General features: G+C 45.0%; 1 protein-coding gene across 5 annotated transcripts in view; it reads right to left on the bottom strand.

Annotated features, from left to right (window-relative positions):
• PRDM15 (PR/SET domain 15) overlaps positions 1-21,400 on the bottom strand; it is a 38,359-nt gene extending 16,959 nt beyond the window's left edge. For 2 of the 5 annotated variants that reach the window (XM_030476072.1, XM_030476069.1), the window contains exons 1-12: positions 21,299-21,400; positions 15,922-15,966; positions 13,327-13,420; positions 10,696-10,849; positions 9,599-9,851; positions 8,300-8,422; positions 5,718-5,816; positions 4,711-4,932; positions 3,848-3,983; positions 2,578-2,759; positions 1,805-1,899; positions 797-884 (exon numbers count right to left, since the gene is read on the bottom strand). In XM_030476072.1, coding sequence (XP_030331932.1) covers positions 797-884; positions 1,805-1,899; positions 2,578-2,759; positions 3,848-3,983; positions 4,711-4,932; positions 5,718-5,816; positions 8,300-8,422; positions 9,599-9,851; positions 10,696-10,849; positions 13,327-13,420; positions 15,922-15,958 — 1,483 coding nt within the window. In that variant the 5' untranslated portion in view covers positions 15,959-15,966; positions 21,299-21,400. Of the gene's footprint in view, positions 1-796; positions 885-1,804; positions 1,900-2,577; positions 2,760-3,847; positions 3,984-4,710; positions 4,933-5,717; positions 5,817-8,299; positions 8,423-9,598; positions 9,852-10,695; positions 10,850-13,326; positions 13,421-15,921; positions 15,967-21,298 lie in introns of those variants that run through there. The other 3 variants (XM_030476071.1, XM_030476070.1, XM_030476073.1) reach the window with 3 other exon arrangements.
• Positions 21,401-24,510: the final 3,110 nt, after the last annotated feature.

Here is a 24,510-nt window from a genome sequence, read left to right on the forward strand (position 1 = left end):
AAAATCCAACATCCCCACCCAGAACCACTTCGCAGTTCTGCAGGGGGCTAACAAGGAAACGCACACTGCGCCAAATGAACAACCAGCTGATGCACCAGTGAAGAGGATCGCTACTGGTGCCTCCAGGAAAAAGTGGCAGGAACTAGATGATTTTAAGGTCCTTTCCAACCCTAACTATTCTATGATTGTACTATTCTAAGGGTCCATAGAAGTAACCAGGATGTCATTTTCTAAGCATAAGATCCCTCAGCATAAATAATACGAATAACCTCAAGGGATGGCTATGGAAGAAAAGGACAGGTTCTATTGATACTGAGGAAAAAAAAAACCCCACCATGTAGAGAGTCTACTGCAAGTATAGAGAAAGCATGAGAAAGCAGAAAACTGCAATCCCAGAAAAAACTACAAATTATCAATAGTACCCGCCCCCTTGCCAGTTCCTCTATTTCAGAGAAATGAGGTGAAACATAGTTTCAGGAAAGAAAATTAAACAGAGATGGTGACAGGGTATCTGTGAACATACAAATGAAAGAGCAGTGAGGATATTAGGCAGCTGAGCAGGAAATATTAGAAAAAGCAATATGTTAAATAGATGTGTTGCTCTATGGATTACTGGTTATACGTCTCACAAAAGAGGAGTTTTTTTGAGAGAAGGGGGCAGGTTGCTTCTTGTGAGGATGCCAAAAATCTAAATTTCTTCTCCACTTCTGTAGTTTCTATGCTGACATGCACTTGTGGACATCCCTCCAAAATGAGCAGAGATGCCAGAGGAAACAGAATGGTTAGCCATTCTTACCTGTCCTGCAGTTATGGAATTCCAGTGCACTCTCTATCCGAAAGGCCTTTTCACACGTGGTGCACTTGTATCTGTACTCACTGTCAACCTGAGGATTGCAAATGGTAAGCATTTAAGTGGGAAAAAAGCCAAGTCACATCTGACAGAGACATGGTAAATCTCAACTACTTTTTCTGTTTTCTGTCTTTCTGATTTTTCTTCCTGCAACAGGACACTTAAATACACACTGATGCAAAGTTCTGATGCTGTACCATCCTGCCACGTTCCCACATCTGAGCTCTATATAAAAAGTAGACCATGCACCTCTGCGCATGGAACAGTCTCATTGATAACCCCCAGTCCAATATAGTGACAGGATTTTGGAGAAGCAAGATGTAATCTGACTCATCCTCCAGCTCCAGAACAGATTCCAGCAATCTGAGTGCTTAGGACCTCAATGCCAAGCAGTAATGGAAATATTCGCTGATAAGACACTACTACAACCATGTTTAATACTTAAATGGCAGCAGCACTGAAAAGCCCCACCAACAGCCACAGTGCTGCTACTATAAGCACTGCAGGTTTACACATGTGTGCATAGCCCTTAGTGACACAGCCTTTATGCAGAGAGTTCATACACTGAGGGACACTACAGGTGGGGATAAATGAAACAGGACAAGCAAACAAGACTGGAACGATCCCATTTAGTGCCATAAACTGAAGTCGGATCTCATCTCTAGATCATGCAGATCCAGCTAACTCCAGCTTGTCTTGCTGTAACTGACGCCTGAAAATGACTTCCTTTAGGAAATTCAGACACGAAAAAGGACTTGTATGCCCAAAAGCATGTCCATGCTTTGCAAATGCATCAACTGTTCTAACAGATGTTACCTCTCCCTGTCAGTCATGTCTAATTCACAGAGGTACCTTCTCAAATACAACTGACCCAAGCTCTCCAGCCAGCACCTGGAAGCTCACTGCACATTTTCACCTAACCTCGGAAAGAGCCCGCTACTCATTTCCACTCACTTCGTTCCTGCTGTGCTTGTATGAAACATGCTGCTTCAAGCTCTCTTTACGGCTGAACAGCTTTGCGCACTCCTCACATTTAAATAGTTTGTCACCTGAGGGGATCAATCAACATAAAAAGAAAGTAGTCAGTGACTGATTATAACCAACTCCAGGCAAGACAGGGGAAACCAAAGCACAAACACACACAAGCAGGAGAAACCAAAGCACAAACTGCAAACAAACAGGCTAGTGATGAGCCACTTTAGTAATGCAGGAGATCCAAATACCGGATTTTAACCTTTTCCAACAATTTTGACAACAATTTTGTTTGGTTCCCCCACCCTTTTTCAGTGATTATTTCTCAGAGAATCCTTCCAAGTAGGTCATGGACACCTGCAACTGCAGATCACAAGCTAAAAAGCACTCAGCTGACATTTACACACCAATGCTGCCCATGTGCCTGTGAAGGTGGGGTGATTATGTATGTATTTAAAGGCAAGAACAGTTTTGGAAAGAAAATTGCATCCTTGCCTTCGTTTAAAGTATGTACCTAAATTCAAATTTTAAATACTCCAACTTTCAACTATTGTATTTGCATGCTTTGGTCTGCATAACGAAAAGTCTCCTAGAGAGACTTAAAAAAAAAACCCCACAAAAAAGTCCCCAAACCCCCCAAACAGCTCTCTTAAAATTATATATCCCAATATCTAAAAATGGCCTAGCTCTTTTACCCAAAGGTGGAACCAATGAGAAACAAAATCAATATGCAAGCAAGACAAAAGCAAACCCACCATGCGAACGGATGTGCCTGCTGAGGTTGCTGCTGTTCTGGAAGATCTTACTGCAGATACTGCATTGATAGACTCGCTTGTGCTCCCCAAGCTGTTTTATCAGCTTCCGCCGTATACCATGTCTACTGGAGAGAATTAAACTTCTTTTGAGGGACATGGTGTTTTGGTGATGAGCAAACCTACTGGATTAGAGAAAGAAAGGCAGGGACTGAAAGGTATCCCACAGGTTGCAAGAGCGAGCCCCACCAGCTGGCAAAAGCTAGAGGAGTGTTATGCTCAGCTTCTGGCAGGAGGGAAGGGGCCTGGGGCTTCCTCATCGCCAAGGTGCCCTCCTGGCCAACCCCTGCAAGTGGCAGATGTCAGAGCGCAGCTCACTCCAAATTATCTTCACCCAGCACAAAGAGGAAAAAAGCAGCAGCCACCAGCCTCAGAGATTCTCTTTGAAGGCCCCTCAGAGGAACATAAAGGATTTGTTCTGCTCATCTGAAAACATTAGCACTCTTCAGCTGAGAAAGCTTGGCAGTTCGCATGCAAAAGGCGTATATAATAAGAGGGCAGCAGGGCGCCAAGAAGCAGTACTGTTCTATTTCCCAGCGCAACCACCTGCTGAAATGCATTTCTGATGGCTCTGTGCCTGCTAAGGACTTCAATATATAGCATTACTAGCCAATTTTGAAAAATCAAGTGCTTTATTATACAAAAAATAATTGAAAAAGTCAATTATACCAAGACAAAAAGACATAAAGAATCTAAATTAGTCAAATTATATTTACGAATCTCCCTGAAGCGCTGTTATACTGAAGTTTTCCCCTCCCACTGCTCAAAATCTGAAGTATCACGAGGACAAATCAACATGAAATCATTCATGAGTTAAGATGCAAAACAGAATAATAATGGTTAGCATTTTTTTTTTAGCAAAAATTTCTTTGCCTGTTTTCTCATCAACATTCAATGGGAGTAATATTTCACGTTGCAGCTGCAGGAGGCTTTTGCAATCACACTGAATAAAAGCAGTATCATAAGGAAAAATTAAATTCTCACTGTTTATGCTTCAAAATTCTACCACCAATCTCACCATCTCTGCACCACCATCCTCCAGTGCACAAGCCATCTTTCTGGCACTCAGAGTCAGCTCTTGTAGCAGCAGCAGCATCACACAATTTTACACTAATGAAAAAGAGCATCTGTGGGCCCAGAAGTTGAGCAGAGCTGTTACATGCTACAGAATCTTAACTACGCCTAAGATGAAAGTGCATCCCAGAACACTTACTTTGTCACTGAACTGATGCTATTTGTGGTGCTAGGCATCTTTCCTAAAACCAACTCCATAATCCTTTCTTCTGCAGCTGAAGGCAGGGCTACCTCTTCTGGTGGGACCTCAGTTACAACGTCAGCTACACGTTCCACTGCAAACACATCATAAAAATTCAGAGTTAACGTGGATAGGTAGAAATAAAGCCTCAAATGCAGAATTTGTAATGAGATGTGGCACTGAACACATTATTTATTCACAAACATATTATTTGTCCATGATAAATAATGGATTGCTAATGAGTAGGTAGGTAGCACTTGCAAGATAGAAAAAGTCACTATTGAATGACAAGTAAGGTGTAGTCAACATCTCTTAGGGAGGCAGTTTCTTACCTTTCCAACCTATTACTAAGGTGTCAGCTGATCAGGCATCATGAAATTTCCTACCAGAACTTCCCCTGAAGGAAGGTAAGGCCCTGAAAAAAGGTCCCTTTCAAGAAGAAACCTTAAGGTAGACAGAGGAAGGTATCTCCTCTTGAGAGAGAGGATGCTTTATCTCCTGCTCCTTCCCGCAGAAAGCTAGGCAGGTCTGCCATAACCACTATCCCATGTTTCTCCGAGCCTCTCTATTACTAAAATTGTCACAGAATGCAGGTAATCTAAGTGTAGGTGCTGCAACATTTACTGTAGACAAGGCCCTCAGAGACAACTAACAAAGTTCGTAAATTGTCTGCTTTAGTGATCTAACTAAAAGTCTCCATCTTGCCTCTGCTATTTTTAAGGTCTTTCTAAGAAGGCATCAATACAGAAGAAGAGGTACATGCTTAGCATTTTCTTAAGCACATGCTAACGTGCCTAGCATTCTCTTAAGTTTTGCTTTACCTGCAGAATCTTTCTCTTCAGCAACAAGAGGTGTTTCTGCTTTTGCTGTTTTGGGCTTTCTTCCCCGCCTGGCCTTCCTCCTTGAGTCTGTACTGGCACTGGCTGTATCACAAGTCACTGGCTGATCCACAGGGGAAGCTTCTGCTGCTTTCTCTGCAACAGCCTCATTTTGGCTGGTTTGGGGGGCACCTTTAGCTTGTTCCAGGTGACTCAGCAAGTGCTCTGGGTGGATGGGAAAGAACATCAGAGTAAGGAAGTAAGAAACTGTCATGAAATACTCAAATGGATAGATTCAGCTGAAGCCTGTCTATCAAGGCAACGTCACTTAGCAGAGACCCACTTCATATTGTTTCAAAAGCAGTCACAATACCTTCCTAAACAAAAGCATACAGTCTATTAAACACTGAAACAATTACAGGGACTGAATTATTAAGAGATTATGAGATATCACTATAAAAAGGTTGTGCTCCCTGATAATGGGCATGTTTTTCTAAATGCTCAAATTATTCAGCAGCCTAGGTTCCCTTTTCAAAAATGATTCATCAGATGGCCAGATCTCTTCAATATTTTAAGTTCTTTTGAAAACTGCATAAAATAGCTGCAAATGAAATGCAGTAAAAAAAAACCCCAGAAGTATTTCATTACCTTTACCAAATCTGTGCTGTAAACGCCACACAAACAATATCACTAAGAATAAGCTGGCATCACTGATCTTATACATTGCTTATGCAGTTCCACATCCTTGATATTCCTAACATTCACGTCATTTTCTAGATAAGTTTTATTTCTTCTAGATGCAACATCACAGTTATTTGCCCAGAGATTGACTACCGCCATATCCAAAATATCACTGTTTTACCATTTTCCCTTTTTCTTAAAGGAACACAAAAATTAAGACTTTATGTTAGTGCATCATGGATGGGGCATGGCTTCACAGTGTCCTGCTCTGGAAGAGCAGAATTCTGATGCTTCTCAGTAGTCTCTCATGAATTTCTAGCCCTTCTTACCTGTCAGCAGATGAGGCTCCTGAAATGCAGATGAACACACTTTACACGTCCACTGGCTGGACTCTGCTTCTGCATCTCCACTGCCTTCTGGAGTGTTCACTAAATCACAAGAAGAAATACTGAAAAGCTTTGAAAATGGGAATGCTGCAACTTTACTCATCTTGCAATAACTCCCTGAGTATCACAAGTCACAATTTAAGCAGTAAAGAGGCCCACAGGGGCAGTTGGGATCACTTTAGGATTTTCCAAAGATGAGCACTTGAAGCATCAGAACAGATGAGAAGTCAGAACAGAAATGACGCCGAGAGAGAGTATCAGTGCTCTTTTGAAGTTTTGAGGGTCCTTTTATCACTTTCTAAAGAACTGTGATTATCAAAATCACAATATAAAGCAATTTTTAGCACCTTTAAAAGCAGTGTTACCAGTCCTCTTCTGGGTCCGCTGAGGACAGAAGCAGGAGAGGCTTCTTTGCCCTCCGTGAAGAGCATTGCAGAGTAAGAACATTCGGATTAATGGAAGTAAGGGTGAGGACAATGATAACTCAATTTCATTAATCAGATGTCTTATAAAACCACCATATTAGATGTTTTAATTAACATATCAGCTCACACCAGATAAAGAAAAAAAAAAGGGAAAAAGAAGAAATTAGGGGGAAAATTGAACTGGAATAAAAAAAGAAAGAAAGGAAAACAGTTGTTATTCTGTTCACTGTCCATTGTCTTTAAGTCCGTGGATGATATGTCTCAATTTGTTAAGAGGATCTGATAAATCTAGACTGGTTCAGAGATTTTTTTTTTTGTACACACAAAGCTGAATATTCCCCAGCCTACAAGGTTCCCTCAGAGGAGGAGTGTGACACTGAAATTAGTTAAGTGAATGGCAGCTGGCCTGGGTTCAGCTGTAGCAATCATTTTTCTCAGTAGCTGGTGCAGTGCTGTGTTTTCAACTTTAGCCTGAGAACAATGCTGATAACACACTGATGTTTTTAGTTGTTGCTAAGTAGTGCTTACTCTGATCAAAGACTTTCTCAGTCTCATGCTCTGCCAGTGAGGAGGGGCATGGGAAGCCATGAGTTGCAGGGAGGAAGCAGAGACGGGACACCTGACCCAAACTAGCCAAAGGGGTATTCCATACCACAGCACGTCATGCCCAGTATATAAACTGTGGGGAGTTACCCGGGAGGCCCAGATCGCTGCTCGGGTCGGGCTGGGTATCAGTCGGTGTAACGGTGTGGGTAACTGTGCCTCAGTTTCTGTCACAGATTTCCTGTATGATCATTAGCAAGTCAGTTCAATCTGTCTCTGCCTGAGGACCCCATCTGTAAGGGGACAATAAACTTACTCCTTCTTTTCAGTGTTGGCTCTTAGATCAAAATAAAAGATTCTCTGAGGCAAAGAGTGTCCCTGCTACAAGTTATGTTCAACATTCTGCACTACGGAGGTGTGATCTCATCCATGATGTAATAAATAAATAAAAAATGACTAGACAATTCAGCAACATCAGTTTATTCTTCACAGGCTACACAAAGAACTTCAGAGCTCTGTCTGGGAGGCTAAAACCAGCAAACCTAAACCCCAAGATTCTGCATAACTTCAAAAACCAGCCAGATTGGCAGGCGACATGCAAGCTACTCTATCTGCCTCACAAAGTTGCAGGCTAATAAAACTGAAAAAGCATCATCTGCAAAACTGAAGTCTGTCTTGGAAAATTGTCCCTGACTGCACTTTCCTTGCTCCTTAGCTGCCTCAAGGAGTAAACCTAGAAACCCTGGCTGTGCACTGGTTTGCCAGGAAGACTCAGGTCCTGTTCAGGTTCCTACTTCTTCAGGCTTCCAGCATGGCTATGGGCAACCCAGTTTACTTGGAAGAACAGATCTTGTCAGTTGGCAACTGCTTTGTACCACTTGAGGCAAATAGTCAGAACCAAGAGAGGCGTATTTCGTTTTGGAAAAACCAAAACATTATTCTCAGTGAGAGCACTTTGGGGCTCCCAAAGTATAATACACAGCATTTTGTTTCTATTGAAGTTGGACTTTCAGACAGCAGGATGAAGGGGCTGTTAAAAAACTCTTCATAGTTTCCTCCCCCCAGCAAAAAAATCAGTGATGCTAAAATCACAGACAACTCCCTAGTCAACTTCACATTTTAGCTGTGACAGTATCCAGTTAAATGAATGAATCTTCTGATGAATTGCTCTGTACACATCTGCAACTATTCTCCTCCTCTTCTGGCTACTTTTAGTATTAGTGAGCAAAATTCTGATAATTTGAACTATTACACTTTGCAGAGAAAGTCTGAAGATTTTCTTTGGAATTGCCCCCACCCTTATCGCCTCCACTAACCACCTCCAAAGTCAGAAGCGGTTGTGGTTTTCTGTCACTTTTTAACCTGCAAATGTATTTTAAGCACCATGCCCATGAAAATAAAAAGAAAAAAAAAAACCCCAGACTTTCAAATCCCTCTAAATTAGTATTTGTTGAAAGCTATATAACCATAATAGCTGTATAGAAGTGGTACACATAACAGCTCTTTAGATCCGTATCTGTCCTCTGACTCCTTTAAAAATACCATGATTTTGCATACCTGCTGGATCAGCTGCTGGTATGCTGGATTTCTTCGTTTTTTTATGGGGGAAGACAGCAGACGAAGGTTTTGAAGATGTTTTATTTCCCTCTTTATCAGATTCCATCACTACCAAGCACATATCTGTGAAGAGGAAAAACAGTTCCTTTTCTTTACTTTCCAGACCCTTTGATTCTCTTGCTCTGTGCTGAGAGCACTAATTATAGTCAGAAAGTTTTGCCCCTTAGCAGGCCTGCAAAATACATCCTCATGTAAAGTCCTAACTAGGACATTCTTAAGCCTGAATCTCATAAAATGTGCCTTTTATATTCTGAAGTGTATAGTGGAAGTGCTGAACACAGAAAGCAGGACGTACCTAAACAATATTTTTAAATACCCATATGAACACAAAAATACATGAACAGGTTAAACTAAAGAGGAACCTCAGTTAATACCAACTGGAAACATCTCAGAATTCAAAAACCTCTTAATTGCATTGATTCAGCTGTAGCACTTAAGAAAGTGCTTACCATCGAGATCAGCCATAAAGCATGCTGATGGCAATGCCCTCTCCCCAAGCCATTTGTCACCCCAAATTATACTCAGTGTAGCAGTAATACCATTCGGGGAGTACTCAAACTCAAGAGCAGAACAAAAATGTCCTTGCAATGCTAAAGGAACATGCCTTTTAGCTGTAGAAATGCAAAAGCAGAAGAAAATGAAGAGGCAGAGGAACAAAAGACTTCTGGCAATTCCAATTCAGATTCTAAAAAACTTGCTGCCTTTCTTTGCCAATGCACAAGCAATCGTGGAATGGCAGTTCACTCTTGAGCTTAACTTATTCTAGTGGCTCCCATATAAGGCTGTATAAGATATAAGGAGGTTTTTAGAACTGTGTAACAGTTCTGAGCAAAAGCAAAAACATTTTCACTGCAACTGAAAAAGAATGCTTCTTGAGCAAATCTGCATGTACGTTTAGACTTTCACTGATACTTGGGTTCCTTTGCTCTTTTACCCAGAAATGTTTTGATGCAACCACCACTTCTTTAGTTAAGAACTATTTGCCCAGTTTGTTTATTCTGACGATGCTGAATCATCAATTAGGCCATCCATTTTCAAAACCTCAGATATATCATGAGGAAAAATCTATCCTTTCTTCTCACAGGGCAACCATGTATGCAGGTTAGCCTGACTCTAAGGTTAACAAACTCAGGGTCAGAAACTATTTGATAAAACAGCACTGTCAACTACTCCAGTAGGGGACTATGAGTCCCTATCAGGACTGGGCCCTTAGGAAGGAAAAAAGGCCCCCACACATACCATTGGCAATACTAGAGACCTGCTTCAGCACTGGCTTTTCCATTTTTTTGGCGTAAAAAGCTGCATACCACACTCGCAGCTCAGTTCCTGGTGGGATGTCCTGGGAGGTGGTGAAGTAAATATCATTGTCATGCTGGAAGGCAGTTAAGTTTTGATGCTCATATTCGGTGGCTGGTCGCACCATCATCATCCAGTTGCAATCATCTTCATTTGAGGTGTCAAAATATACCAGGGGTCCATCCTTCTGGAACACCTGCCAAACAAAATATGCATATAATAAAACTCTAACAAATAATACAAAGTTAAAAAGAATCTTTATTTTCTGCTTTTGCAACGGCTTCCATTCAATGCACATCAGAAACAAAGCAACTTTCATCAACACGGATGTGATGTGATGTGATGTATCTGTCACATCTTCAGATGAGGAAGACTGAGACAGACTACCAGGGGCAGGATGGGAACAAACTGAACTTTTATCTGAAGGATTCTTGCTATAGCCACCAGTTTCTCACAGAATTTAAATGACTCAATACAGGAGAATGGAGGAGAATGCAAACAGCATGCCCAATTCACATTTCTAAATCTTTACTTCTGAGTTAGGTATTACTGAAAACTAAAACTGAATTTAATTTTTACTGTAGCATTATTCCTACCAAGACTTGTCAAGAAAAGAGTCAAAAAAATGCAAGACAGAAAAAAAATATTTATTCTGCATGTTCCATAACCCTAGTGTGTGTGTCGCTCAATACATACAATCAAATTGAAGAAACTCATTAAAACAACTGAAATGAACTGCCATAGTCATTGTCACTCTTGTATCATCACAGGCAAAAGGTGAAAGACAAGCAGTTTTGCTGACTGTATCCCAGCCCTGTCTCCTATACGGATGTTCACATCAAACGTACAGAATGAGGCTATAGTTTGCTGCTTCTGTATGCTGCTCAGAGAACGGTTGTTTAGCTAGTCCATTACAGGGCATGCTTAAAAGATGTCCCAAATGACCCCCCTACACATCTTTTTCCCACAGTGTTAGATAGCATAAATTCATCATGGGTAAACTGACTCCTTGCTATTGCTTTCCCTGTGCCCTGTCTTACCTTCAGGGGAAAAACTGATTCTTTTTCCAGCTTGGCAACTCTCTTGGATTCAAATGGGCCAAACTGGGTACGTTTTACTAGCTGAGTCAGAGCAAACACTCCTTCAGACCCATCTTCCAATTGTCTTATCTCCAAATTAGAAGGCAGAGATGATCTAAAAATTGAAGAGAAAATTGAGGGGAAAAGAAAAATCCAAAATATTACACATGGGACAACAGTACAGAAACCCACGGAAGAAAGAAGGCAGCACGTATTTCTCCCATCTCCAGAGACAGCCAAGTTTTCTGATCAACATCCCCTAACTTCTATGAGGATTTATAAATGAACAGAAGAGAACAACTACCAGCAGTTGAGGAGGGCCACACTGGTGGTTAAATGAGGGTGCTCAACCCATGTAAGCCCAGGGACCTGACAGATTGCACCTGAGGGTGCTGACAGAGCAGTCCAATACCATAGTGAGACTATTCTCAATTGTCTTGGAAAGATCATGGGCATCAGGGGAGGCCTCTGATGTCTGAAGACAAATGTTACACCCATCTTCAAAAAAGCCCAAAAGGATGATACAAGGAACTGCAGGTTGGTCAGCTTCAGTTCTGTCCCTGGGAAAATCATGGAACAAGACCTTTTGGGAGGCACTTAGAGGCACATGAGAAGGTGACTGGAAACAGTCACCATGGATTGATTAAGGGCAACTCATGCCTGACAAACTGTGCCTTCCAGGATAAAATGACCAGGTTTGTGGATGAGGGAAAATAAGTGGATGCCATTTCCCTTGACTTCAGTAAGGCTTTCAACACTATCTCTCTGTCCAAGTTGGGATGTGCACCCACAACTACTAGAGTAAATAACTTGCTGGGCTGTCAGGTTTAGAGGGTCATGATCTTTACCTGGAGGCCATAACTGGGGTACCACAGAGGTCTGTGCTGGGACTTTTGTATTGTTTAACATCTTTATCAACAACCTAGAATGGACAATGGAGTGCACTCCCATCCAGGTTGCAGATCACACTGACTGGAGGACATAGTCAGACAGCAGGACTGCTATCCAGAGGGACCTGAATAGCCTGGAGAGATAGATACACTGACAGGAACCGCATGAAATTCCAAGGACAAATGCAAAGCCCCGCATGTGGGAAGGAGGAACCCCAGCCAATACCATCGTCAGAGAGAAAGACCCTGGGGGAGGTGGTGGATAGCAAGCTGGACATGAGGCCATAGCATGACCCAGCAGCAAAGGGGACCAAAAGCATTCTGGATAGTATGAACTGGAGCAGCCAACAGACTGAGGTGAATGATCATCCCCCTCTGCTCTGCACTTGCTAGATCCCATCTATTGCCTCCCATTTTGGGCTCACAAAATGGAAAGACATGGACAAACTGGACTGAGCTCAGGGGAGGACCACCAGTATGGTCAAGGGCTAGAGCAGTGAGGACAGGCTGGGGAAGAGATGGCTGTGGGGGCCCAAACAGCCATCTGTGCATACCTACAGGGATGTCATTGGGATGGAGGAATGAGGCTTTTCCCAGGAGCTCATGGCAAGAGCAGAAGAGACGATAGTGTCAGGGCTGTTAAGACAGTAGGCCCCATTAACACTTGCTGCAGGAGATCATCCATGGCAGGTTTCCATGCCTAGGAAGGCAAGGCCTGGTAGGAGCTGCAAGGAGCTTCCTTTTCTGGGAAGGCCCAGAAAACCAGGTATGCAGCCAGTGTACACTGTGGGACACCAAGAGCATCCTGCCCAGGCAGAGACGGGTCAGGGCACCCACATGGCAGACCCAGCACATTCAGTATTTGTTACTGGGATTACACAGTATGACCTACACAGCCAGCACATGTCAAGGGCACTTGCAGTCCATGTGCCCATGTTTTCTGTCTATGACTTCCCAAGAAGAAATACAGAAGCCCTAAGCATGTTATATATAATACAAGAAGCCATCTGAACTATCTTTCCTTTTTGGATTTGCACTGCATCTTCACGATAGTTGTTTCTCTTCCTTAGCCTTACATTTTACACATTAATATGCAGTTTGCTGACATTCCTGATTGCCTTTCTCTATAAAAATCACTACTCCTTGTTGTTTTCTTCCAATTAGATTTAGCCTATTTGTTTCTTTTGGCAAGCATGAATGTTTCTGCTGTGCTGTCACACATTTTCTGACAGAAGCATTACCCTTAATCATTCATAAAGTCTCATAATAAAGAAAAACTTGTTTTGCCTCTCAGTGAAGGAACTACAAAGGTTATACCAAGCAGGAGGACACAACCATTCATACAAACGAGAAATCCTCACACACTTCTCTGCATCTAATACAGTACATATGAGGAGGGGAAACAGTTGCAGGTACTCAACCAAGACAGAAGTCATCACCCCATCTGGCAGTATCTGACTTTTTGCCAGAAACCTCAGCAAAGAAGCCAAGTCCTGATGAGCAGCAAGTTATTTTTTGGCTTCGATTCAGTAAAGCACTTAAGGGTATGCATCAACATTTCTATTTAATCAAGGCCATATGCCTTCCATAGATTGGGACTTCACTTTTCAGCTGTCAGCGTGACACTCATTAAACAGCAAATATGCTTTAAAGAACCAACATCAGTGTTGGGTTAGTCAGAACTAACACAAATGTTCCTTACCTTGCCCTGCTCAATACAAAGGAGTCTTTGACTGTCACCACTGGGCCGAGTTCAGGACACTCTGAATCATGGTACTGCCCACAGTCCTCACACCCTGCAAGGAAGCAGACAGCATACAGAAAGGTTGATGGGAAACACTTCCATAAGACAGCTGCCTTCTCCTTTCAAGAGCCAAATACAAAATCTAGCACCAGGCAAAATACATACATACAGAGGCAGATGTTTATTTATATTGCTCAAAAGAACACGTATAATTGAACATCAAGCTGACAGCTGGCACTTGTGTAGGTGAGATAACACACACCATGATCAGTACTATCAGAAGACAATTGTTAAAAATCTCCCTCAAAGGAAAATAATTGCCTTACATCTACGGTAACTATTCTACTTAAAGATGACATTATTCTTCAGACAAAGTGCCGTAACATTGAGCAGCTAAAGAAAACCTTCCCAGCGCCCAGGCTTTTAGAAAGAGCTTGGGTAGGGTGGTCTTTTTAGTGACAGGAGGCGCAAACCCAACACCAGCAGCAGAACTGGCACAGGGTCTCAGCAGTGCATGAGCATGCTGTGGGAGCACAGCTCTGCCCAGAGCCATGCCTGGCCCACTCACGCTCCTCACCCACAGCGCAGGGAGAGACACCTCCAAGGTACCTTCTGGTGCCTTTCCAAACAAGTCAGCTGGCTGCACAGTACACTTTAGCCACTTCTTAATTCACTGTTAGCTTACCTAAATTAACTTCTAGTTTACGTGGCTGTAAATTACCCAGAACTGAATGGTTCCCAAGAAACAATTTTCAGACCAGGATAATTTGTGGCTTTCTAAAATAAGCTAACTGAACAGGATTTCAAATGCATATACATTGCTTCACTGTGAAAAATAGCTGTCAGACTGCCCTGCCTGATCAGCTGCTAATGCAGCTTAAGAAGAGATCATCGCACAGGGGTTATATTCCTACAGTGTGATTTCCACCTGAGCTCCAGACTCACAAGGGCAAGTCAGGCAACCCCAGTAAGGATGCAAAGTAGAGGGTGGTTACACTTTGGGAAGAGAACAAGAAAAAAGCCATGTCATTCCAGGGTATGCCCCTTCCAGTAAAGCTACTCTGTACTCCTAACTGGAAACCTCTCCCTCCCAGTATCTGTCCCAGCGAACTAGCAAAAAATTTTCTTCTACATGTGGAAAAAGGATCCCAAACTATAATGCAGAGCTCCACATTGTTTCTTCTTCTGGCAATAAAAACAGCTTAGCAGTGAAAATCCACATACATTTGACAAACAGTAGTACCAGCTCGTGCAACCCCCAAGCCTGGCTGCTGCTTCCTCTACAGCTGTTTGTGCTGCCTTCTGGCGAACCAAGGAAAGGATCATTAAGCTTTTCCCATCAGTTTATTTTTCAGCTGAATGAATTTCCCAGTCCAGTTTGCTGTACAGCACCAGATAGCTACACCAGAGGAAAGGATCAGTGGGAAAGTGCTGTCCACCAGCATCACAACTAAGCCTACAGCCATCCTGCACTGTTTACCATACCACCGCCCTTAGGTGAACCTATAGCTTACACTCTGCTTAATATTACTGAAATTATCTGGGATAAATACAAATTTCCAAAACCAGACAGGGAGAAGAAGACACAGAGGAATGTGCAAACCAGACTACTGCAAAGAACTGGATTATCATCTACAAAGGGTTGTCATAACCAATGGGGACAGGAATAGCTGGAGCAACAGCTTCTTAAATGGGCTTTGCTGCCAAAGGAAATGAAGCACTTCATCATTCTCCTCATCTTTTGACTGCACCTGGGCACTCCTCACCTCTGCAAAGAACCAGCCACCGCCCAGGTTCAACAAGGGGCAGACAGCATTGTCCAAAACTACATGTGGGAATCAGCTACATATTTCTCTCGCTCCTTTGCAGATGAATGACGAAAGCAGGGAGGACATGATACTGATATATTGTGTAGCATGTCTCTCAAAGTCTAAGGGATGCCTTACAGCAGGTATTCCCCAAGGCTTTTACACTCACCATATGTGACACTTTCAAGAGACTGCAGCCATAGCAGAAATACAAAACTAAGCATGGGATAAATGGTAAAATACCTTGGGGGAAGTATATACACAGACTTCTATTAAAAAATTCCAAAACTCTCTTTTGTCTATGAAATACATATTCAGTGATGGTAACTGTCCAGAAAGAACGAGCCTGCATCCTCCATCTGTGGAAGTGCAGATCTTTAACTCAGGCTAGAGGTCAGAGTTCCCCACAGATGCCCCTGGTTGCTACAGCTGGCTGTATAAACGAAGGGCTTAGGCTAGTGTTAGGCCTTCAGTCTCACTTCGACCAGAAAAAGCTGCTCTGGTAACTCACATTCAGAGGTCTCTTTGTGTGGTTGCAAAAAAGAAACAACAAACCCCAAACAAGAGAATGTGTATGCTTAAAATGAGCAACCTTCTCTCTACTCCCCCATAAGCTGTTTAAGCTTCCTTTACATAAATACTTTTCTAAATAAAAACTTAAGTCTGTTTTAGTCTTTAATTTCAAACATTCTTAGTAGACAAGTCACATCATGAGAGTTAGATCATTTTCTTTTCTAATACTTACAGATAAACATAGTCTCATCACTGCCATCTCCAGCCATTTTTAAACCTGCCAAAATACAAAAGATGAGGTTAGTTCTGAATGACTTTCCATATTATGGGACCCCTTTATGGTGTAATGATGCCATACCCAAACACATTTCTGCCCCTTCAGGAGTATCAACGGAAAGTTAAAGAAATTAAAGTTGCTAGAAATCCCCCAGTGACTGCTGTATCATTACGTGTGTTGCTAAATTCACCACAAAGAAGCCTAAGTGTCTGTAGGTTACAGGCATTTCTCTCTGAAGCAATGCTGTCGCATGCCATTCCTTATCCCTCCTCTCGCCAACCTTCAGACATTCCTGTGTGCCCCCTGCTATAAGCTCCTGTGGAGCCTCAGAACAAGCAGAGCCAGAGGACTAATCCAGGCCAGCAACAACCACCGCAGAAACAAGGCCCATCTGGTTCAGTGCAATGTTTTGTTGAACAGTAGCTTAAAAAATTACCCCTGAAGCATGGATTAGTTATTTAATAAACACGATAAACTCAAGAACCTAAAAACTGCAGATACAATCACGATTTGTTCCAAAGGCAAAGGTAGACTGTGGTAACGAGCATCAGAAAACCTGGGAAAACAAATCCCATCTCTGTAACTGACCTTCCATGAAATGGTAACTCACCAATTTGCTTTCACCTGTAAAATAAGGATAATCTATACTCACTTTTATAACTCATTTTTGGCAGTATGTATTAAAAACTTGCATAAACGCTACCTATTGCTCCTCAGTGATGCCTAGACAATCTAAATGGTTGGCAAATAGTCTCATTATGTATGGCTAAGATCATGACACAAGCAAGATCTAGAAGATAGTTTTCCCTTTCCTAACCATGAAAAGGCTCTCCTTTTCAAATAAGCAATTTTCCCAACGGCCCAGTGAGAGGGAAAGCAACTCGAAGATCATGACCCAAGCCTAAGAGAGAATGAGGCTGCAGAAAGGGCAAGCACATTGGTCAAGAAGAAAACAGGAAGGAGTAAGAGGCTGAACCTGTGAGAGGGAGGACAGGAGAGGAAACATGACCAGAGACACAGCAAGCTAGCAGAGCCCTGTTTGAAAAAATATAATGCATTTGCCACTACAACAACAAAAGCCAAGCCAGAGATGTGTATAAGCACAGCTGTTACTCCGGATCAGCACAGGAGCAGGACTTCCCATTATGAGTTTACTGTTGAACACTGACGCTTCATATGCTCTGCCTGGCTGGGACCTGGAAATATGCCTGAGGCTGGAGCCTGGACCAGCAGCTACTCCTGCACAGATATCGGCTCTACTGACTTCTCAGCACAAGTGAAGTCCCTGTCCCACAAAACCCCTTCCACTGTTTCAGGAAGGACTCCATACTTGTGCCAAGCCTGATAATGCCATGATGGCCCCTGTGCACGCCAGGCAGCAATGTCTGGTAGCAGCTGCCAGCTGCACTCATACTCCGCTCCCCCTCAAATCTGCACCAGAAGCAGCAAACAAGTTCCTCCACCAATCCATAGGCTACTCCCAATTAGCAAAGGACAGTCCATCACCACACGGAAGGGTGCTGAGTGGAAAGCCAGCATGTCAACTGATGGGAATACAAAAGGACACCTGGTCGCTGTGGCTCTTGGTCATGGCAGGAGGGATCCTGCTGCTTAGTTATCTGGGCAACAGCCTAAGGAGGATTTTGGTCCCCGAGTCTGGGCATCCTGGCACTCCATCACAGCCTGTCCCAAGCACTGCCCTCCCCAACTCCAGCTCACATCAACAGCACAATCCCCCCTAATATCTGCTGCCCCAGTAAGGCGCCAGCACTGTCCATCTGTGGCACAAGCTAGGCCTTTCTTGGCTACTCTTATAATAAAACACTTAAAGATGTATACAAACTCCCAGTGTTGAGCACAAGCAGCAACTCAGGGAATTTCCCAAAGCTTTTTTCCTGAAAGTACTGTAAGCAATGCAACAGGTGTTTACAGAATCCTAGAGTATAATGGTGCAAAACAAGCAACAGAAACTGCATTGTAAGTTGATGTCAAAAATGGTTTGCTTTGCTTTTCAACCAAGATGTTTTGCAGATGCTTTGCACTATTTCAAGAGGTGTACATCCAGTTATTTTTAGATAGCTTGTGTCCTGACAAGACTTTAATCCTAAATATGGCTGAATTAACAAATACTCTTCTTGGTCAATGGCTCAGATACGCAGGGGACACAGTGCACAATGACCAGCAATGCTGCTGCGTGACCTGCTCATCAAAGGCATTCACCTTCTAGGACTTTCCTGTGTCACATTCTTCACGAACTGCAGACTGATGATCCGCGGCATTACAGAAGCAGCCACATCAGTCTTGTTCTAGGGACCATAGATGAGAATAGCAACAAAGGGGCGGGGAAATCATAGTACCGGAAATGTTGTTCAAGGTGATGGGGAAAAAGCATAAAAGTCCCTCAAACACACCCTGTGCAGTTGATAAGGACACTACATCTCACTTATTATCTGCATTAGCGCAATTCTCACTTCTGCAGCAAGTACTTTCATTTTCCACTCTGCAACATTTCTGATTTGTTATCCGTCTTTCCTGTGCTCAGCACAATGACCTGCGGAAATAATTCCCTCTGAAGTAAACAGGAATGGGTAACAAACACCTCAACACACAGGTGCAGAGAGGCCTACCTTATCTTTGTATCTAGGCCTTGCTATGAACTGCTGCATGGTCTTTTTTTCCCCCCTTTCTTACTTCACAAAAGGTGTAAGAAAGGAAGAGCTGCCCCAAAATGGGTTTAACAGTTCTGCTTTGCAGACACACACTCACATACATACTGCTCACCCATAGGCTTCAAAACTCATTGCAAATCTCAGCTGTATTTCCCAAGAGTTTTTGAAATAGAAGACATTATGCCACCCACCCCAGCTGGTAAACAGAGTCACGAAGTGCCATGCAAGCTCACACGATAGCACTGAAGACAGACTTCAAAGTTTTTTACCCTCATCTGCTGCTGCTGTGGGCCACATCTGATTTTCTTTTCAAGCATTTGTATTAGAAAAATATTCCATTAAGCCACTCATCCTGCTGCACATGATCATGTTCTTGCCTTGCAGAGATAATAAAAGCTTCTGGGAATTCCAGATATTTTTATATAAAATCATTATAGATTAGAGAGAGCAATCATTAAGCAGTGAATAAGCAGGTGAAAAGCGACACAGAAGTTAGACCACAGGTACAAGGCCTAATTCTGATGGCAGAAAACCGGAATTTTCTGCTTGTATAATTAACTGCGTGACTTTGTGCCTGAAAGTAATACACAGAGCTAAGCAAGCTCCAGCTGCAACACGGGCCTCTGGACATGTCTGAAACTCAAGGGAACCCAAATGCAGATGCTGAGGGGATGCAACATCACAGGTATCTGTTTGCAGAGCATGATGTGCAGCGTTAGGGAACCACTCGAGCTGTAAGCTATCCAAAAAAATAAGACCTGGTTTAACAGCATACTTTCCCCTTATAAAGTGCTGAAGAAAGAAATCAGGCTCCAGTGGCAGGTTAAGTAATTCTGATCTTGCAAACAGATTTTAAAAGAACAGGTAAGAAAAAATTAAACTCAATCCCTAAAAATCTGTATTTAATGACCAACAAAGTAAAATTAAAGTTCCCCTTTCTTTTTGCTTCAGTTTTCCATTAAAGTTCTAGAATGGGCTTCAACTAGTGAGAGTAAGTACCTTGAAAACACAAGCAGATGGGTAGTGCAAATACATATGTGCAAGCAAAATGCACTTAAAAATGCACATTGTTTTCTTCATGATGTAGTCTAGTTTGTTCATGCTACTGCTCAAAGTAATCAGAAACTATCTGGCAGAACATGTGGTAAACTACAGCAAGGCACTGCATTTCTAAAGAAGTATGACCATTCTATCAGTTACTGTTGAGAAGGGAGAGTGGGACACTACGTACCAGTTAGGGGGAGCAGAGTGGGTACTGAGGTTACCCACCTGGCCTTTCCATTGTTTCCTGTGATCGTGGTCACTGTGCCTCGGGTACATAGAGTACGTGCAAAGTTTAATGAACACAAGCAGAAAACAAGCGTATGACAGAAAACCTGTGTGTAGGAAGCACTGCAGGCTGGGGCTTTCTTCCTTTTGTCTTGCAATGAACACACCTCACCTCTTCCAGTACCTGAAGGGGGCCTACGGGAAAGCTGGAGAGGGACTTTTTACAAGGGTGTGGAGTGATAGGACGGGGGGGAATGGCTTCAAGCTGAAACAGCGTAGATTTAGATTCGATGTAAGGAAGAAATTCTTCACTCTGAGGCTGGTGAGACACTGGAACAGGTTGCACAGAGAAGTTGTGGCTGCCCGACCCCTTTCAAGGCCAGGCTGAACGGGGCTTTGAGCAACCTGGTCTAGTGGAAGGTGTCCCTGCCCATGGCAGGGGATTGGAACCAGATGATCTGTAAGGTCCCTTCCAACCCAAACCATTCTGTAACACCATAAGGCGTGCACCTACAGACCCAGGGCAGGCAAAGGCAGAGCGGCCGGGTCAGCCCCCACTAACGGCCAGTCTCCATGCCCGGCTCCTAAACCTACCCCCTCCTCCCACCCTCTTCCCTTTGGATTTCGCCCTCGCACCTGGAAGCGTCCCCGCCCCTTACCCACGGGCGCTCCCCGCTCCCGCAGCCGGCGGGGACATGCCGCTGCCGGCGGCACCAGCCCCACCGGGGCCACTTCCCTCACAGGACCCGCGCCCTCCCCGGACCAATGGCTTTACCGGCCGAGCCCCGCCTGCGGGGACACCCCCCGGTTTCCCCCGCCCCACAGAGCCCCGGCGGCTCGTCCCCAAGCCGCCGCCGGCGCCCGACAGCGGGGCCGGAGCCTCTCGTGGCCGCGGGGTGGGTGGGTGTGTGTGAATGCGAGCGTGTGTGCGGCGACGGTGAGGCCCTGGCGCGGCCCCGCACCCGCGGCGGGCACGGCCGGCGGCGAGCGGCGCCCCAGCCGCCAGGAACCCGGCGGGCGGCGGGGCCCGGCCCGGGATCCGGGAGCGGCTCCGCCGGGTTTTGCCTCGGACCCGCCTCGCCCCCCTCCCTACTGCCCTCCCTCCGCGCGCCGCGGCGCGGCCGCTGTAACAAAGAACAGGCGGCATGGAGGAGGCGGCGGCGGAGGAGGAGGACGCGGTGGGGCCGCAGCCGCCGCCGCCCCGGGAGCTTTCGCCGCCGCCCTCGCCCCGGCCCCGCACGCCCCGAGGAGCGGCGCGGCGGCGAGAGGAGGCGCGGCGGAGCCGGGCGGCGCGGGCCGGGCGCGGGGCGGCGGTCCCGCGTGGAGAGCCCCGCGCGTGGCCCGGGGAAGGGTGTGGGGAGGCGGCGGGCGGGAGCGCGGGGAACCGGCGTTACCTGCCTGGGGAATGGCCAGACCCGGATCGGATCCGGACTCCGGGTTCCGATCCGCTCCGGAAACTACGCGCCACCGGAAGCCGGCGCGGCCGGTCGCAAAGCACGGCGGGAAGTGTAGTCCGGCGGGGAGGGCCGCGCCGCCGGGGCGCAGCCGCCAGCGGCGCCTCCCGTGCCCGTCAGGGCAGCCGGCGGCCGGACCGTCATCCCCACGCCGCCGGGGTCCTCCCAGCCGGGCCCGCACCTATGCGCGGGGCGGCCGCCCCCTCCCGGCCGGCGCCCCCGCAGCGCCCTCGGCAGGGCTGGGCTGGGCTGGGCTGGGGGGGTCGCTGCCGTTGGGTTCGGCTCAGCAGGTGGGCTGCACTCGATGGGTTTTGCTGTTCGCCTCCCAGCAGGGAGCAGCCCGCAAAGCAGGCTGTCTACGAGCGTGAAGGGCCCACAGGGACACCGCGGCAGGCTGTCAGCCCTGAGGCTGACCCTCAGCCCAGCCCTGAACAAGGACCCAAGCGCCCGCCGCTTCCGAACCCAGGCTCGCCGAGGATCACGGGTTCTGCGCTCTCCAGCGTGGTCAGCCTGGTGTTACCAGCATGTTACCAGAGATGGTGCGCTCGACAGCAAACGCTGTAGCCGTGCATAGAGTACAGACGTGTAACCAGCAGTGCCTTTTTTCCTGTGTAATGGGCTGCCACTGAGAGCTGGTGCCCAGGAAACTTTGTGAGTGCCCTCCTTTCTCAAGTTAGTTTAAACCTTGAGTGCAGGTTACTGCAGCACTCACTGCTCCTCCAGGTGCAGCCAAGAACGCTCTGGCAGAGGTCAGGACAAAGAGGTACTTAAGGTTTTTGTATTTTTGGTATTCAGTTGGTGCCCCAGTCTTCTCTGGTAAGACGTGTTGCCTGCAACAGAGTCCCACCCTCCCCCAAAAGCCTTACGCAGTGTGGTGTGACTGCCCAGCCTGCACAGTAAGAGCACCACTGAAAAACATGATGGCAGGCAGGCACCTCTCCAGGGGACGTGCTCTCACAGCTACGTGTTTAACAGTTGGCTGAGAGCAGGGCCTTTATTGCTTCTCACCTTACCTGTGCATGTCCCCTTCTGCACAAGCACCCGGTGTAGAGAGTATCGTGACTCTTCTTAAGTGCTTGGGTCAACTGAAACAATGCGGCCTTTGAGTTTTTAAAATGCTGCTTCTTGGCAAAACAGTGTTAATTTGAGGAGGGGGAACCGTTCAGTCTTTAAAAATGGCTCACCGGAGGTTTTCAGTGAGCACAGGAGTAGTAAGGGGAATTTTTCCAGGATCCAAGTGCATGCAGAGGTCATTTGCTTTTTCAGCGATCAAAGCTGGCTAATGTTTAGTTTTGTATAGTCTGCTTTTACTTATTGTCCTTGTACATCTCAGTGCACACTCACAGTGCTGTCTCTGGGCCTCTGCCTAGAGACAACCAGTGCACAAGGGTGGTTATCCTACTTGCAGTGCATTCACTTTGTCAGAATAAGTATTAACTAATTCATAGTAGTTATCTGTATGTTTCCTAGCAGAAGCAGTCTGGATGTACAATCCATGTGAGTCTGGATCCTGGAGCTGCAAAATTATTTCCCCTTCTACCCCCCATTCCCTCCCAGTATTCCTGCCTTTCTGTGGAGTTAACATTCGATGTGAACTTGTGTCTACACCAGGGTCACTGGGGTAGAGAGATGAAAAAAAAAATGAAGATGCCTTCCATTCACTGTTTAAGAATGATGAACTGAACAGTGCCAGACTTGTGCTACATCCACCCCTGCTCGTGCTCTGATAGATCTTGTCATTTTTGTTAGCGTACACAAATGGCATCACTCAAATTAAAAAACCTCACCCAAGATCAGAGCAGGAAGGAAAAGTAAGAAGGTTTGTTGGGAGACTATGAGGAAATTTGAGCTAAGCGCTTTGGGAATATGAAATAAACAGGCATAGAAATGTGGGCAGTAACACCCTGTAAGGTAACATACAATTTCCTTGCAAAAGAAGGTGCAGCACTCACTTTGGGAAGGGAAATAAAACCACTATGGTAGCTATTTTCATGTGAATGCCCGTTTTTGGTGGGTTTGGGGTTTCCCCCCCCCCCCTCAGTCTGGGAGTGCTTTGTGGCAGCATTAGTTTAGAACATAACTTTTTCAGTAGAATGATCACAAGAGAACCCTATTTCCAAGCTGTGCTTGTTTTAGTACTGGTGTCTTCTATATAAGATCTAGGCCCTAACACTCCTCCCCTCTTGCCCCCCCAAATTACAAATGCTTTCAGGATAATACAACGTAAAGAATGAGTGCCACAGTGAGTTCCACAGTTCCTTTTTCCATTAGATTCCTTCCCAGTCCATGTTTCAGGTGATTTCTCAAGGAACAAGGAAGGGCTACCTGGTAATGGCCACGGTTATCGGAAACAACCCAGCACAACGCAGGGGCAGAACTCTGCTCCTGAATAAACAGGTGAATGCACTGTGTTAAGCAAGGGGTCAAGTTACTGAAGGGGAGTAGAAAACCATCTGTTAATGCTTGGCAGACTAGGTATGTAGGACAGCACACTACATGGAGACAATCGGCTTTTATTGTATGTACAGCAGTAGTTATTTCTTTAAAAAATCCTCTTCTCAGGCTTTTAGGTGATATAATAAATCTGTACATCATAGACTTCATAATTGCACCAACTTCATTTTGTGTACACACAGAAAAAAGGAAAAAAAAACCCAAACAACCATCACAGAAGAAGTGACTGTAACAGTGGAGTGCTGGAAAAGAATGTTTTACCCCACCTGGAATATCAGAGCATAATACATTATTGGGAAATACAGAGTGATTATTGGGAAATACAGAGTGATAGTATTGGAAAGACCTCAGACTCATCCTTCCCAGTTATTTTCATACCATGCCAGTACCTTGCATAGTAGCAGTTTGGATATCCTGAGTGAAATGGTATTATTCACCTTTGTCACCCTTGTTATACAATTAATCTGGAGTTGTTTGTCACCAAGGCTGTGGCTTAGAAATGTACAGAAGCATATGCTGACTCTTAAACACATGAGTAAATCCACTTAGGTCCTGGGGAGGTCAAAGTATGAGCTCAGCTGTTCCCACTCACAATGGGAATGTCTTAGTCTGGAACTACAGTATACTTAATTCTGTACCAGGATAAGCACTTATCTCAAACTTCAGCTCTGCAATTCGAAAACTGCAGTAAACCAAAA

Source organism: Strigops habroptila, chromosome 2 (assembly GCF_004027225.2).
Source record: "Strigops habroptila isolate Jane chromosome 2, bStrHab1.2.pri, whole genome shotgun sequence".
NCBI classification, from domain to species: domain Eukaryota; kingdom Metazoa; phylum Chordata; class Aves; order Psittaciformes; family Psittacidae; genus Strigops; species Strigops habroptila.